A 13281-nucleotide genomic window follows, 5' to 3' on the forward strand; every position below is an offset into this window, starting at 1 on the left:
TGGTGCTATCCAAAAATCCTGGGGAGAACACTGCCACTGCAGCCTTACTTGGGTAATATGGTCAATAAGAGCAAAATCCTTGTTGGTTTCACTTGGTTTAAAAACAAATTTGTGTAAGAAATATTAGACTAAATTCATTTCCAGAATTGTACCTTAAGGTTAACAGATAAATACTATGCCATCTAATCACTGTCGCTTTTTTTTCCTTTATAGTGGAGTGGGAGGGTGTGTGAGATTCCTCACTTAAGGTTCTTTGAATTTAAAATCATTCAATAATTATAATAATGGCATTGAAATACCTTCACAAGCTACATTAACCATAAATGTGTATTTTTCAACATATGGAAAAGGTCAACTGTTGGTCATTCCTACAGAAGAAGAGTTACTGGTATTCTATTATTACTCAATAAAAAAAAAAGAGTGATTCACATTTATAGAAAAAAAGAAGAGATTTGACACTATCTCTAGTGAAAAAAACATGCACAGAAGAACTTCATGAAAATTTAAACCTTTGCGAAATTTGTCAAGTACTAAAATCCCAAAAAAATTTAATTAAAAGGATTCCTCTCAGCAAGATATTGCAGTCTCTTATACATATAAGCAACTACCCTGTTTTAAAAAATATTCTTAAAACTCTGATATTACTATTTTACAAAATAATTAGATAGTACATACAAGTGTGTTTGTTGTAGTAATACAAGTCCTGGATATCGACCTCGTCAGTATAGTGGAGAAGAAGGAGGTGGACGACAGAGGCGACTGAGTAGTAACAGTTCAGGTAAAGGTAGACCAGGTCAGTAGACAGGGATCTATTACGACCTTTTTTTTAACCTTTTATGCTCACCTGACTCAAAGGTCTCAATTGAGCTACATGTATTCTCATCACTAGACATCTGCCTTCTGTTTACTTTTACAAAAATGTTCTCCTCTGAATCTACTGGGCCAATGGGAACCAAACTTAACCCACAATCATCAATGGAGTATATATATTTGTAGTTTAAAATTTGTGTCCGATGATCCCGCCTGCCAACAAACATGGCTGATAAGGCTAAAAATAGAACATATGATTGCCTATAAATCCTTACATCCACTTCATTTGAATTTTGGTGGATAGTTGTCTCTTTGGCAATCATACCACATCTTATTTTTATAAAGGGTTTAAATGCAAGTTTTGTCCATTATCTGGAAAAGCGCTAAAATCTGACAAGGGAAGACATGGTCAGAATGATGAGATCTTCTACAAGCCATAGTTGAAGATATGCATAGGACTAGATGAGCGACACAGGCTCTTTAAAGCCTCTAGTTTTTTGTCCCGCCAGAGATGAAAGTCTTGGACAGCGTCAACAACTCTTAAGTTTTCTGTTTAAGTCAGTTTGATTGGAACTACTTGTGATAGATCAATGATACTTTCTATAAAGTTACATAACTATCAATACGTATCAGTTTGACAACTGTTTTGAGGCCTTGCCCCCTAGGTCATGGTCCTGTGAATTTCAATTAATAAGCAATTTTCACTGGTATGTTTTCTGCTTAAATCAGTTTGATAAGAAATACTTGTGATAGATCAATGATATTTTCTATAAAGTTGCATTACTATCAGTAAATATCAGTTTCACGACTATTTTGAGGCCCTACCTAGCCTTTGTGTCACATTCAAGCAGCTTTGAATTAATTAGCAATGTTGCTGTCCTTCAAATTGTCTTTTTTTGAATTTTCTGCTGACAGGCAAGACATATTTATGTGTCAACAGTTTATTTACTTTTTATCTAGGGAAACTCCAAAGGTCAGTTTCAGCAGTTGACATCAGTTTGCATTTATTTTATTTCTGTGTCTCTGTCTACGTTTTTATCCCCCTGCCACTTAGTGTTACTCATGACTGTTCCCAGTCTTTGTGTCCCAAAAAATCAAAAACTTGTCCAGACATTTTTAGTTCATCTTAATGGCTATTCTCATCACTCGGCATCTGTCATCCTTCGTTTTTGTCTGTCGTACAAAAATCTTCTCTTCTGAAACTACTGCAACAAATTTATTCAAACTTGCCAACAATCATCTTTGCATATCTAGCTTAAAAAATGTATTTGATGATCCCTCCTGCTGTCCAACATGGTAGACATTGCTAAAAAAAAAAAAGAGCAATGCGGTAAAATGCCAGTTTTGTGTATTATCTTGAAAACTGCCATAAATAGGGGAAATCTGATAGGACATAAATGTTGAGATCTACCATTTACATCAAAGCTGTCAGATGACTTCTAATACGAGTTATTATCCTTAAATGACGATTTTTTCCCAACTTTTATTCAAATTGGCCTATTTATTTTGAAAACTATTAGTCAACATGGCCGAAATTGACAGGTGACTCCTTTTATGGGTTACTTCCATTAAATGATGATTTTTATTTAAATTTAGAATTTTTGCCTATTATCTTGAAAACTATAGTAGATGGATAGAAACTTTTTATAGCAAAAATGATCAGCAAGACGAGATCTACAAATCAGTCAACATATTTGAAATGGTAGGTAGGCTCCTAACAGGAGTTATTACCCTTAAATGATGAGTTTTACCAATTCTTTGTGTTTTTATACGACCGCAAAAATTTTTGCGGTCATATATTGGTATGACGTTGGCGTCGTCCGAAGACACATTGGTTTTCGCACTCTAACTTTAGTTTAAGTGAATGGATCTCTATGAAATTTTACCATAAGGTTCAATACCACAAAAGGAAGGTTGGGATTGATTTTGGGGGTTATGGTATCAACAGTTAAGGAATTAGGGGCCAAAAAGGGGCCAAAAATAAGCATTTTTGTAACTTCCAGACATAACTTGTGTGTTAGTGTATGGATCTCTCTGACATTGTACCACAAGGTTCCATATCACACAGGGAATGCTGGGATTGATTTTGCCTCAAAATATTAGGAATTAGGGGCCAAAAAACAAGCATTTTTCTAGTTTCATGACAATAACTTGTGTGAAAGTGTATGGATCTTTCTGAAATTGTACTTCAAGGTTCCATATCACAAAGGGAAAGCTGGAATTGAGTTTGGGGGTAATTGCCCGAAACGTTTAGGAAAAAGGGGCCAAAAATAAGCATTTTTCTAGTTTCCAGACAATAACTTGTGTTCAAGTGTATGGATCTCTCTGAAATTGTACCACAAGGTTCCATATCACACAGGGAATGCTGGGATTGATTTTGGGGGTAATTGCCTCAAAATTTTAGAAATTAGGGGCAAAAAAAAGGGGCAAAAAACAAGCATTTTTCTAGTTTCATGACAATAACTTGTGTAAGTGTTTGGATATTTCTGAAATTGTACTACAAGGTTCCATATCACAAAGGGAAAGCTGGAATTGAGTTTTGGGGTAATTGCCCGAAACGTTTAGGAATTGGGGGACAAAAAGGGGCCAAAAAACACATTTTTCTAGTTTCCAGACAATAACTTGTGTTCAAGTGTATGGATCTCTCTGAAATTGTACTGCAAGGTACCATACCACAAAGGGAAGGCTGGGATTGAGTCTGGGGGTGATGAATCATAAGGGTTTTTTTTTTGGGGGGGGGGGGGGGATTTTTGTTTTTTTTTCCTTTTTTTTCTTTTTTTTCCTTTTTTTTTTCTTTTAAAATTTTCCATTTTAAGTTGGTTATTTCTGATTTATATTTAAAAGCAAATAATAATGATATGGTAGGAGAGACACACCAAACAGTATGTGTAAATTATTATATAATAAGTATTGTGCAATAGCAAGAAATTTTCAATTGCACAGTATTGCACAATAGCAAGAAATCTTCAATTGCACAGTATTGCGCAATAGCAAGAAATCTTCAATTGCACAGTATTGCGCAATAGCAAGAAATATCCAATAGCACAATATTGCGCAATAGCAAGAAATTGTCAATTGTGCAGTATTGCGCAATAGCAAGAAATATTCAATTGCACAGTATTGTGCAAAAGGGGATACTTCGTATAAATTGCTTATTTCTTGATTAATTTCAATGGGGTTTTATTCTTGAATTCTTGGGGTTCTTTAATATGCTGAATCTAACCGTGTATTAAGTTTTTGGATTTTGGGCCCCGTTTTTAAATTGGTCCACATTGAGGTCCAAAGGGTCCAAAATTAAACTTTGTTTGATTTCATCAAAAATTGAATTATTGGGGTTCTTTGATATGCCGAATCTAACTGTGTATTTAGATTCTTAATTTTTGGTTCCGTTTTCAAATTGGTCTACATTAAGGTCCAAAGGGTCCAAAATTAAACTAAGTTTGATTTTAACAAAAATTGAATTCTTAGGGTTCTTTGATATGCTGAATCTAAACATGTATTTAGATTTTTGATTATGGGCCCAGTTTTCAAGTTGGTCCAAATCGGGGTCCAAAATTAAACTTTGTTTGATTTCATCAGAAATTGAATTTTTGGGGTTCTTTGATATGCTGAATCTAACCATGTATTTAGATTTTGGATATTGGACCATAATAGGTGAATATCCAATTTAAAATTTTTAAGTTCTTAGACCACATTGATTCTGTGTCAGAAACCTATGCTGTGTCAAATATTTAATCACAATCCAAATTCAGAGCTGTATCAAGCTTGAATGTTGTGTCCATACTTGCCCCAACTGTTCAGGGTTCGACTTCTGCGGTCGTATCAAGCTGCCCCCTGCGGAGCATTTTATTGCTTATTATCTTGAAAATTATAATAGATAGATATCAAGTTTAAATGGCAAACATGATCAGCAAGTCAAAATGGGCCAAATTGTCGTTCGAGACTTTATTACCAGTAATTGTCCCTAAATGATGATTTTTGCGTCTTGCTTATTATCTTGAAAACAATATAAGATTAAGCAGGAGTTTGAACAGCAGGACAAGATCCAAAATTTTAGTCCCCTACCGACGAAGTCGAAGGGGACTTTAGGTTTGCACTCTGTCCGTCTGTCCATCCGTCAGTCCAGCAAATCAGTTTTCCACACTTTTTTTATACGACCGCAAAAATTAAAAATTTTTTGGTCGTATATTGCTATCACGTTGTCGTCGTCCGGCGTCGGCGTCGTCCGAAGACAGATGGTTTCCGGATAATAACTTTAGTAGAAGTAAATAGAAATCAATAAAATTTTCACACAAGGTTTATAACCACTAAAGGAAGGTTGGGAATGATTTTGAGGGTTATGGTCCCAACTGTTTAGGAATTAGGGGCCAAAAAAGGGGCCCAAATAAGCATTTTTGTAGTTTCCAGACAATAACTTGTGTTAAAGTGTATGAATCTCTCTGAAATTATACCACAAACTTTCATACAACAAAGGGATGGTAAGGATTGATTTTGGGGGGTTATGGCTCAAACCATTTAGTAATTAGGGGCAAAAAAGGGGAAAAACAAGGGTTTTTCTGGTTAAAGGACAATTGAGACAATTTAAAAGCAGTGTAAGGGAGGTAATCCAATTCAAATTAAAGAACACTGTTTGATTACCTCCCTTACACTGCTTGTAAATTATGTATTAAGAAATGATGATTGTCTTGAGGTGATTAGCTGTCAATTTATTTTTAGCAGTTACTATTTATTAATATTAATTTTAGCCATGACTATGTATGTCATTTTATATTTTTAAACTTTTATGATGTATTTAAATGGGTAATTTTGGTTGCAAACTGCATTAGAAATTTAAATTGAGATACTGACCATATCTTGAGGGAAAGAATTTTTTTGGGGAATAAGGGAAAGGGGGGAGGTGAACAAAATTGGAGGGGGACAATTTTTCTCATTTCAGATTTCAGAAATTAAAAGAAAATTTCTTCAAATATTTTTTTTGGGGGGTTAATATTCAACAGCATAGTGTATTGCACAAAAGCAAAAAACAAGGGTAAAATAATTTTTTTTTGGTAAGGGGGGGGGGGGGGTCAATTCACAACAGCATAGTGTATTGCACAAAAGCAATAAATTGAATATAAATTCAAATCATATAACCAATTTGAAGTTCTTTGACTACATTTATTCTGTGTCAGAAACCTATTATGTGTCAAAAATTTAGTTACAATCCAAATTCAGACCTGTATCAAGCGTGAATATTGTGTCCATTTTGGTCCAACTTTTCAGGGTTGGACATCTGCGGTCGTATCCAGCTGCGCTCAGCGAAGCAATGTATTCTTCCTTCTTGAAGATATTAATTTGATATTTGGTATATAGATTTGCCATGACAAGTTATAGATCAGGTTCGAATTTTTGTTCCGTTCTGATGATTTAGTCCAGAGTTATGGACCATAACTCTGGACCATATCTAATGTTAGAGTACTATGTTAAACCATATTTCTGTACAAAGGGAGATAACTCATTTTTTTAAAAGACATTCTTTGGTAAATTTTTTGACAGGTTTGTTTGTTATTTTGTATAAACTAATTTTCTGAATGCTATATATATATATAACAAAAAAATTATGAAGTGAAATCCTGTAATTAGATAATAATCTATTTTTATTAATGCATATATTACATTACATTGTGTACCCGGTAGATAAAAATTGTTGACATTTTATAGATAAGTTACAAATCTATACTAGTTTGTGACAAATAAAAGAAAAAATATTTGGAACTATTAATTATATTTGATTATAATTTGAAAATAGATATACACTGTATTACATCATATCTAATTTTAGAGAACTATTAATCATATCTAATGTTAAAGTGTTTTCACTTTTTTTCATCGTGCTTGAAGATATTGATTGATAATTGGTATATAGTTTTAATCATGACAAGTATACAGATCAAGTTCGAAATTTTGTTTCGGTCTGATAATTTTGTGCAGAGTTATGGTTCTTTGACTTGAAAAAATCACTCATTTAATCAGTTTCCACTCTGTTTTTAGTCATGCTTGAAGATATTGACGATATTTTCTTTTTGTTTACACCATGACAAGTTATAGAACAAGTTAGCTTTTTGTTCCAGTATAATGAATTTTTACCCAGTAGGGGACTATGTATTGCCATGCAATACTCTCAGAATGCTTGTTTTCAATATGTTTGAAATCCTGGCAATTGGGAGACTCTTTAAAGAGGTTATTGCCTCTAAATGACTCTTTTTACCAATTTTGTTCAATTTGTCAATGTTCAGTTTTAGTAATAAGGTTGTATTCTCAGATGCTATAAGCTATAGGCTGACTATATTTGGGGTATAGTATGATTGTATGGTGTATATGTCTGTCTTGTAGGATTTGTCTGACCTTGACTTAATTTATATGGATCATTGATAATGTTAAGTTTATGTAATACTTTCAGTCAAACCTTCTTATTATACGACCGCAAAAAAATTTTTGTGGTCGTATATTGGTATGACGTTGGCGTCGTCGTAGTCGCGTCGTCTGGCTTCGTCCGGCGTCGTCCGAAGACACATTGGTTTTCGCACTCTAACTTTAGTTTAAGTTAATGGATCTCTATGAAATTTTACCACAAGGTTCAATACCACAAAAGGAAGGTTGGGATTGATTTTGGGGGTTATGGTACCAACAGTAAAGGAATTAGGGGCCAAAAAAGGGCCAAAAATAAGCAATTTTGTAACTTCCAGACATAACTTGTGTGTTAGTGTATGGATCTCTCTGACATTGTACCACAAGGTTCCATATCACAAAAGAAATGCTGGGATTGATTTTGGGGGTAATTGCCTCAAAATTTTAGGAATTAGGGGCCAAAAAAGGGGCAAAAAACAAGCATTTTTCTAGTTTCATGACAATAACTTGTGTGTAAGTGTATGAATCTTTCTGAAATTGTACTTCAAGGTTCCATATCACAAAGGGAAAGCTGGAATTGAGTTTGGGGGTAATTGCCGAAACGTTTAGGAATTGGGGGCCAAAAAGGGGCCCAAAATAAGCATTTTTCTAGTTTCCAGACAATAACTTGTGTTCAAGTGTATAGTTCTCTCTGAAATTGTACTGCAAGGTACCATACCACAAAGGGAAGGCTCGGATTGATGATGGGGGGTAATTGCCTCCATATTTTAGAAATTAGGGGCCAAAAAGGGGCCCAAAATAAGCATTTTTCTAGTTTCCAGACAATAACTTGTGTTCAAGTGTATGGATCTCTCTGAAATTGTACTGCAAGGTACCATACCACAAAGGGAAGGCTGGGATTGAGTTTGGGGGTGATGAATCATAAGGGGGTTCAAAAAATTTGGGGGGGGGGGGGGGGGGGGGGTTTTCCTTTTTTTTCTTTTTTTCCTTTTTTTTTTCTTTTAAGATTTTCCATTTTAAGTTGGTTATTTCTGATTTATATTTAAAAGCAAATAATAATGATATGGTAGGAGATACACACCAATTGCAAACAGGATGTGTAAATTATTATATAATAAGTATTGTGCAATAGCAAGAAATTTTCAATTGCACAGTATTGCACAATAGCAAGAAATCTTCAATTGCACAGTATTGCCACTGGACGTTAAGCAACCAACAATCAATCAATCAATTGCACAGTATTGCGCAATAGCAAGAAATCTTCAATTGCACAGTATTGCGCAATAGCAAGAAATATCCAATAGCACAATATTGCGCAATAGCAAGAAATATTTAATTGCACAGTATTGTGCAAAAGAAGATACTTCCTATAAATTGCTTAATTCTTGACCAATTTCAATGGGGTTTTATTCTTGAATTCTTGGAGTTCTTTAATATGCTGAATCTAACCGTGTATTTAGTTTTTGGATTTTGGGCCCCGTTTTTAAATTGGTCCACATTGAGGTCCAAAGGGTCCGAAATTAAAATTTGTTTGATTTCATCAAAAATTGAATTATTGGGGTTCTTTGATATGCCGAATCTAACCGTGTATTTAGATTTTTAATTTTTGGTTCCGTTTTCAAATTGGTCTACATTAAGGTCCAAAGGGTCCAAAATTAAACTTTGTTTGATTTTAACAAAAATTGAATTCTTAGGGTTCTTTGATATGCTGAATCTAAACATGTATTTAGATTTTTGATTATGGGCCCAGTTTTCAAGTTGGTCCAAATCGGGGTCCAAAATTAAACTTTGTTTGATTTCAACAAAAATTGAATATATGGGGTTCTTTGATATGCTGAATCTAACCATGTATTTAGATTTTTGATTTTTGGGCCCCGTTATCAACTTTGTCCACATTGAGGTCAAAAGGGTCCAAAATTAAACTTTGTTTGATTTCATCAAAAAATGAATTCTTGGGGTTCTTTGATATGCTGAATCTAACCATGTATTTAGATTTTGGATATTGGACCATAATAGGTGAATGTCCAATTTAAAATTTTTAAGTTCTTAGACCACATTCATTCTGTGTCAGAAACCTATGCTGTGTCAAATATTTAATCACAATCCAAATGCAAAGCTGTATCAAGCTTGAATGTTGTGTCCATACTTGCCCCAACTGTTCAGGGTTCGACCTCTGCGGTCGTATCAAGCTGTGCCCTGTGGAGCATTTTATTACAGACTATATAAGTTCAATTATGATAAGTAAAGCAGGTGAGACATTTCAGTGTGTGCACTCTTGTTTTATCTGAAACCAAATATTTTAGGTTTGTGTATAAAGCTATTTTGTTTAAAGGGGCATTAGCTACGAGATATGAAAGAAATCAAAATATAATTTTTTTGGTTCAACCATTAATGAAAGTGAAATAGTGAAATAATAATTCGCTTTTAGCAGCCAATTTGGTTCGATTTTGTCAAAATAAGCTAAGAAACATCACTGATGAATTATTCACTTGCAAGTGAATAATTCGACCTCATTGAATCCGTATTCATGTGACCTTCAATTTAACCCCTTAGCTGGAGATGGGTTACGCATGCATTCAGGTATTTAAAAGAAAAGAATGTCATCATTGAAAATGAGACAAGGATGAACCATTTGGTTGACTGATTCCATTCACATAAAAAATCATTCTTATACAGGCAACAACGATGATAAACATACCTTTTAACCCTACAATATGAAATCAAACAGATTAAGAAAAATCCAATTGCACGTGGTCACTATCAGCTTAAATTTATATTTATGTGTATATCGGGTTATATGACTGTCAACAGTCTTCAGAGGTCATCTCGATCGTTAATTAGATGACATCTAGACAAAAATACACACGAAATGTTGATACATATTATCAAGTCCATATATTGTTAATTGTTTATTTTAGACTTTTTGTAATTTGGATATAGGTTTTAGTATGTTATTAATCAAATATGAGAATTCTGAGTCAAATCAGTGAACATGAATTTGACAGCTAATGCCCCTTTAAGAACTTGTTTTATGGCAAAGTTTCAATTTAACAAAACTTTTTATGATGAAATACTATGAAAATTGTATTATTGTTATTAAAGGACCTCCTCCTGTTACCTCTCCTGGTAAATCGAGACGTGACAGTGATAATTCTAATCATTCACAAGAAGTATTTTCTGGTGGAGAGGAAACAAAAGAAGAACCTCGTAGTCCGGTCTCTCCAGCTCATAGAGATGAGCTTGCCTCAAAATTAGTGCCAGCCCCTCCCCCATCAGTTAATGTCTGGGAGAAGAGAAAAGAAACAGTAGTAAAAACTGCAGTTGTGTCAGTGAAATCACCAATGGAGTCCCATACTCACATCAAGTCAGAAACACGGTCTATAGCAGATGCACCTGTAAGTATAGATGTATACTAGTAATTTGTTACTCATAAATACACAATTGTAAATGGTCGAGATCCCCACCCCTAAACCATATATATTCTGGTTTGTCATGCTAAGATGGTTTGAATGATATACAGGGTTAGTCCCCAGGGGTCATCCTGACCCCCTGCCATTTGAGAAAGTTCTAATATCTTGTAAATGGTTGAGATCCCCACCCCTAAACCATATATATTCTGGTTTGTCATTATAAAGCAAATCAAATGAAATACAGGGTTAGTCCCCAGGGGTCACCCCCACCCCTGTCATTTGAGATAGTTCTAATATCTGGTAAGTGGTCGAGATCCCCACCCCTAAACCATATATATTCTGGTTTGTCATGCAAAGATGGTTTGAATGTTATACAGGGTTAGTCCCCAGGGGTCACCCCCAACCCCTGCCATTTAAGAAAGTTCTAATATCTTGTAAGTGGTCAAGATCCCCACCCCTAAACCATATATATTATGGTTTGTCATGCAAAGATGGTTTGAATGATATACAGGGTTAGTCCCCAGGGGTCATCTCCCACCCCCTGCCCCTGCCATTTGAGAAAGTTCTAATATCTTGTAAGTGGTCAAGATCCCCACTCTAAACCATATATATTCTGGTTTGTCATGCAAAGATGGTTTGAATGATATACAGGGTTATTCCCCAGGGGTCATCCCCCACCCCTGCCACTTGAGAAAGTTTTAATATCTTGTAATTGGTTGAGATCCCCACCCCTAAACCTAATCTATTCCTGTTCGTCATGTCTCCCCCACCCCCTGCCATTTAAGAAAGTTCTTATATCTTGTAAGTGGTCAAGATCCCCACCCCTAAACCATATATATTCTGGTTTGTCATGCTAAGATGGTTTGAATGATATACAGGGTTAGTCCCCAGGGGTCATCCTGACCCCCTGCCATTTGAGAAAGTTCTAATATCTTGTAAATGGTTGAGATCCCCACCCCTAAACCATATATATTCTGGTTTGTCATTATATAGCAAATCAAATGAAATACAGGGTTAGTCCCCAGGGGTCACCCCCACCCCTGCCATTTAAGAAAGTTCTAATATCTTGTAAGTGGTCAAGATCCCCACCCCTAAACCATATATATTATGGTTTGTCATGCAAAGATGGTTTGAATGATATACAGCGTTAGTCCCCAGGGGTCATCTCCCACCCCCTGCCATTTGAGAAAGTTCTAATATCTTGTAAGTGGTCAAGATCCCCACCCCTAAACCATATATATTCTGGTTTGTCATGCAAAGATGGTTTAAATGATATACAGGGTTATTCCCCAGGGGTCATCCCCCACCCCTGCCACTTGAGAAAGTTTTTATATCTTGTAATTGGTTGAGATCCCCACCCCTAAACCTAATCTATTCCTGTTCGTCATGTCTCGAACATTTGAATGACGTATAGGGTCAGTCCCCTGGGGTTCCCCCCACCCCCAGTGTCTAATATCTTGTAAATGGTCGAGATCCCCACCCCTAAACCATATATATTCCTGTTCGTCATGTCTCTGACATTTGAATGATGTATAGGGTCAGTCCCCAGGGGTTCCCCCCACCCCCAATGTTCTAGTATCTTGTAAGTGGTCGAGATCCCCACCCCTAAACCATATATATTCTGGTTTGTCATGCCAAGATGATTTGAATGATATACAGGGTTAGTCCCCAGGCATCACTAATGCATATAACTTTACCAAACCAATTTTCACTGTACTTTGCCCAATGTCAGACGACCCTGGGAATTACGAATTATGGGAGCTTCGTTTGGGAGACTTCGTAACAGCATCCTGTTACAATCATTTCTTGTTAAGAAATATTTTTCAAAATTCGGCTTTTATTAATCATGTGTTAATACTTGAAACAAAAACAATCATTTTTTAATTTTTTGTCTAAATTGTAACTAATGCCCCTTTAATTATCCATCAATCCTACAAAGCTCCTGAAGCACCTAAGATCACCATGGTTTTTTGGTTGGGTTTGAATTCCTCTGTATTTTGTTTGCCATGACGTTGTCAGTTTGTCATCAACTTACGAGTTTGAATTCCCTTTGATATCTTCCACCTCTCTTTTCTGTCAAAGTTTCATAAAATTCTATGTAGGTTTGACCAAGTAATTGATGTCTAACAAATAAGACTGTTTCTACATATTAACTAAGTCCTTTTATCAGTAAAATACAGAAAAATGAAAAAAATATTTTCAAAATTTTGCTTTGGATACTTGCTGTCTTTTGGTCATGATTTGTGGGTGTACTGTGTGTAATACATTGGTTAGAAATTCTTGTTCTTTCACAGATCACAGAAAATAGAACAAAAACTCTTCAGTTCCAAGGGAAAGATTTTCATGTTTATCATTATCCAAAACAGAGTTTAAATTCTAACTTTTTTATGTGTACACATTAAAACTTTAGTAACAATGCATACTGAGTATAAGTTGATTTCATCTGTACAAGAGATGTTATTCTTCCAGAGTTCTTCATCTTCATCATCCTCAACATCACAGTCTCCTGAAAATAAGGCAGCACCTCCACCTAAGGAAAATCCCTGGACAAGACGGCAATACAATAAAGAATCAGGTTAGTCATAGCATTTACATCAACAGAATACTGAAACAGTTAAATTGATTATACGAAAAACATGTAAACTTAAAAGTCATTTGCTATAAGAAAATCCAC

At 35.1% G+C, this 13281-nt stretch overlaps 1 protein-coding gene across 2 annotated transcripts in view; it reads left to right on the forward strand.

Moving 5' to 3' along the window:
• The window catches only part of LOC127729705 (eukaryotic translation initiation factor 4B-like), a 45198-nt gene that overhangs the window by 20549 nt on the left and 11368 nt on the right, over positions 1-13281 (forward strand). Inside the window, exons 11-13 of one of the 2 annotated variants that reach the window (XM_052237560.1) lie at positions 693-793; positions 10300-10592; positions 13077-13182. In XM_052237560.1, coding sequence (XP_052093520.1) covers positions 693-793; positions 10300-10592; positions 13077-13182 — 500 coding nt within the window. The remainder of the gene's footprint in view (positions 1-692; positions 794-10299; positions 10593-13076; positions 13183-13281) is intronic. The other variant, XM_052237561.1, reaches the window with a different exon arrangement.

The sequence above is a fragment of the Mytilus californianus genome, unplaced genomic scaffold (genome assembly GCF_021869535.1).
Source record: "Mytilus californianus isolate M0D057914Y unplaced genomic scaffold, xbMytCali1.0.p SCAF_2, whole genome shotgun sequence".
Classification (NCBI taxonomy): Eukaryota; Metazoa; Mollusca; class Bivalvia; order Mytilida; family Mytilidae; genus Mytilus; species Mytilus californianus.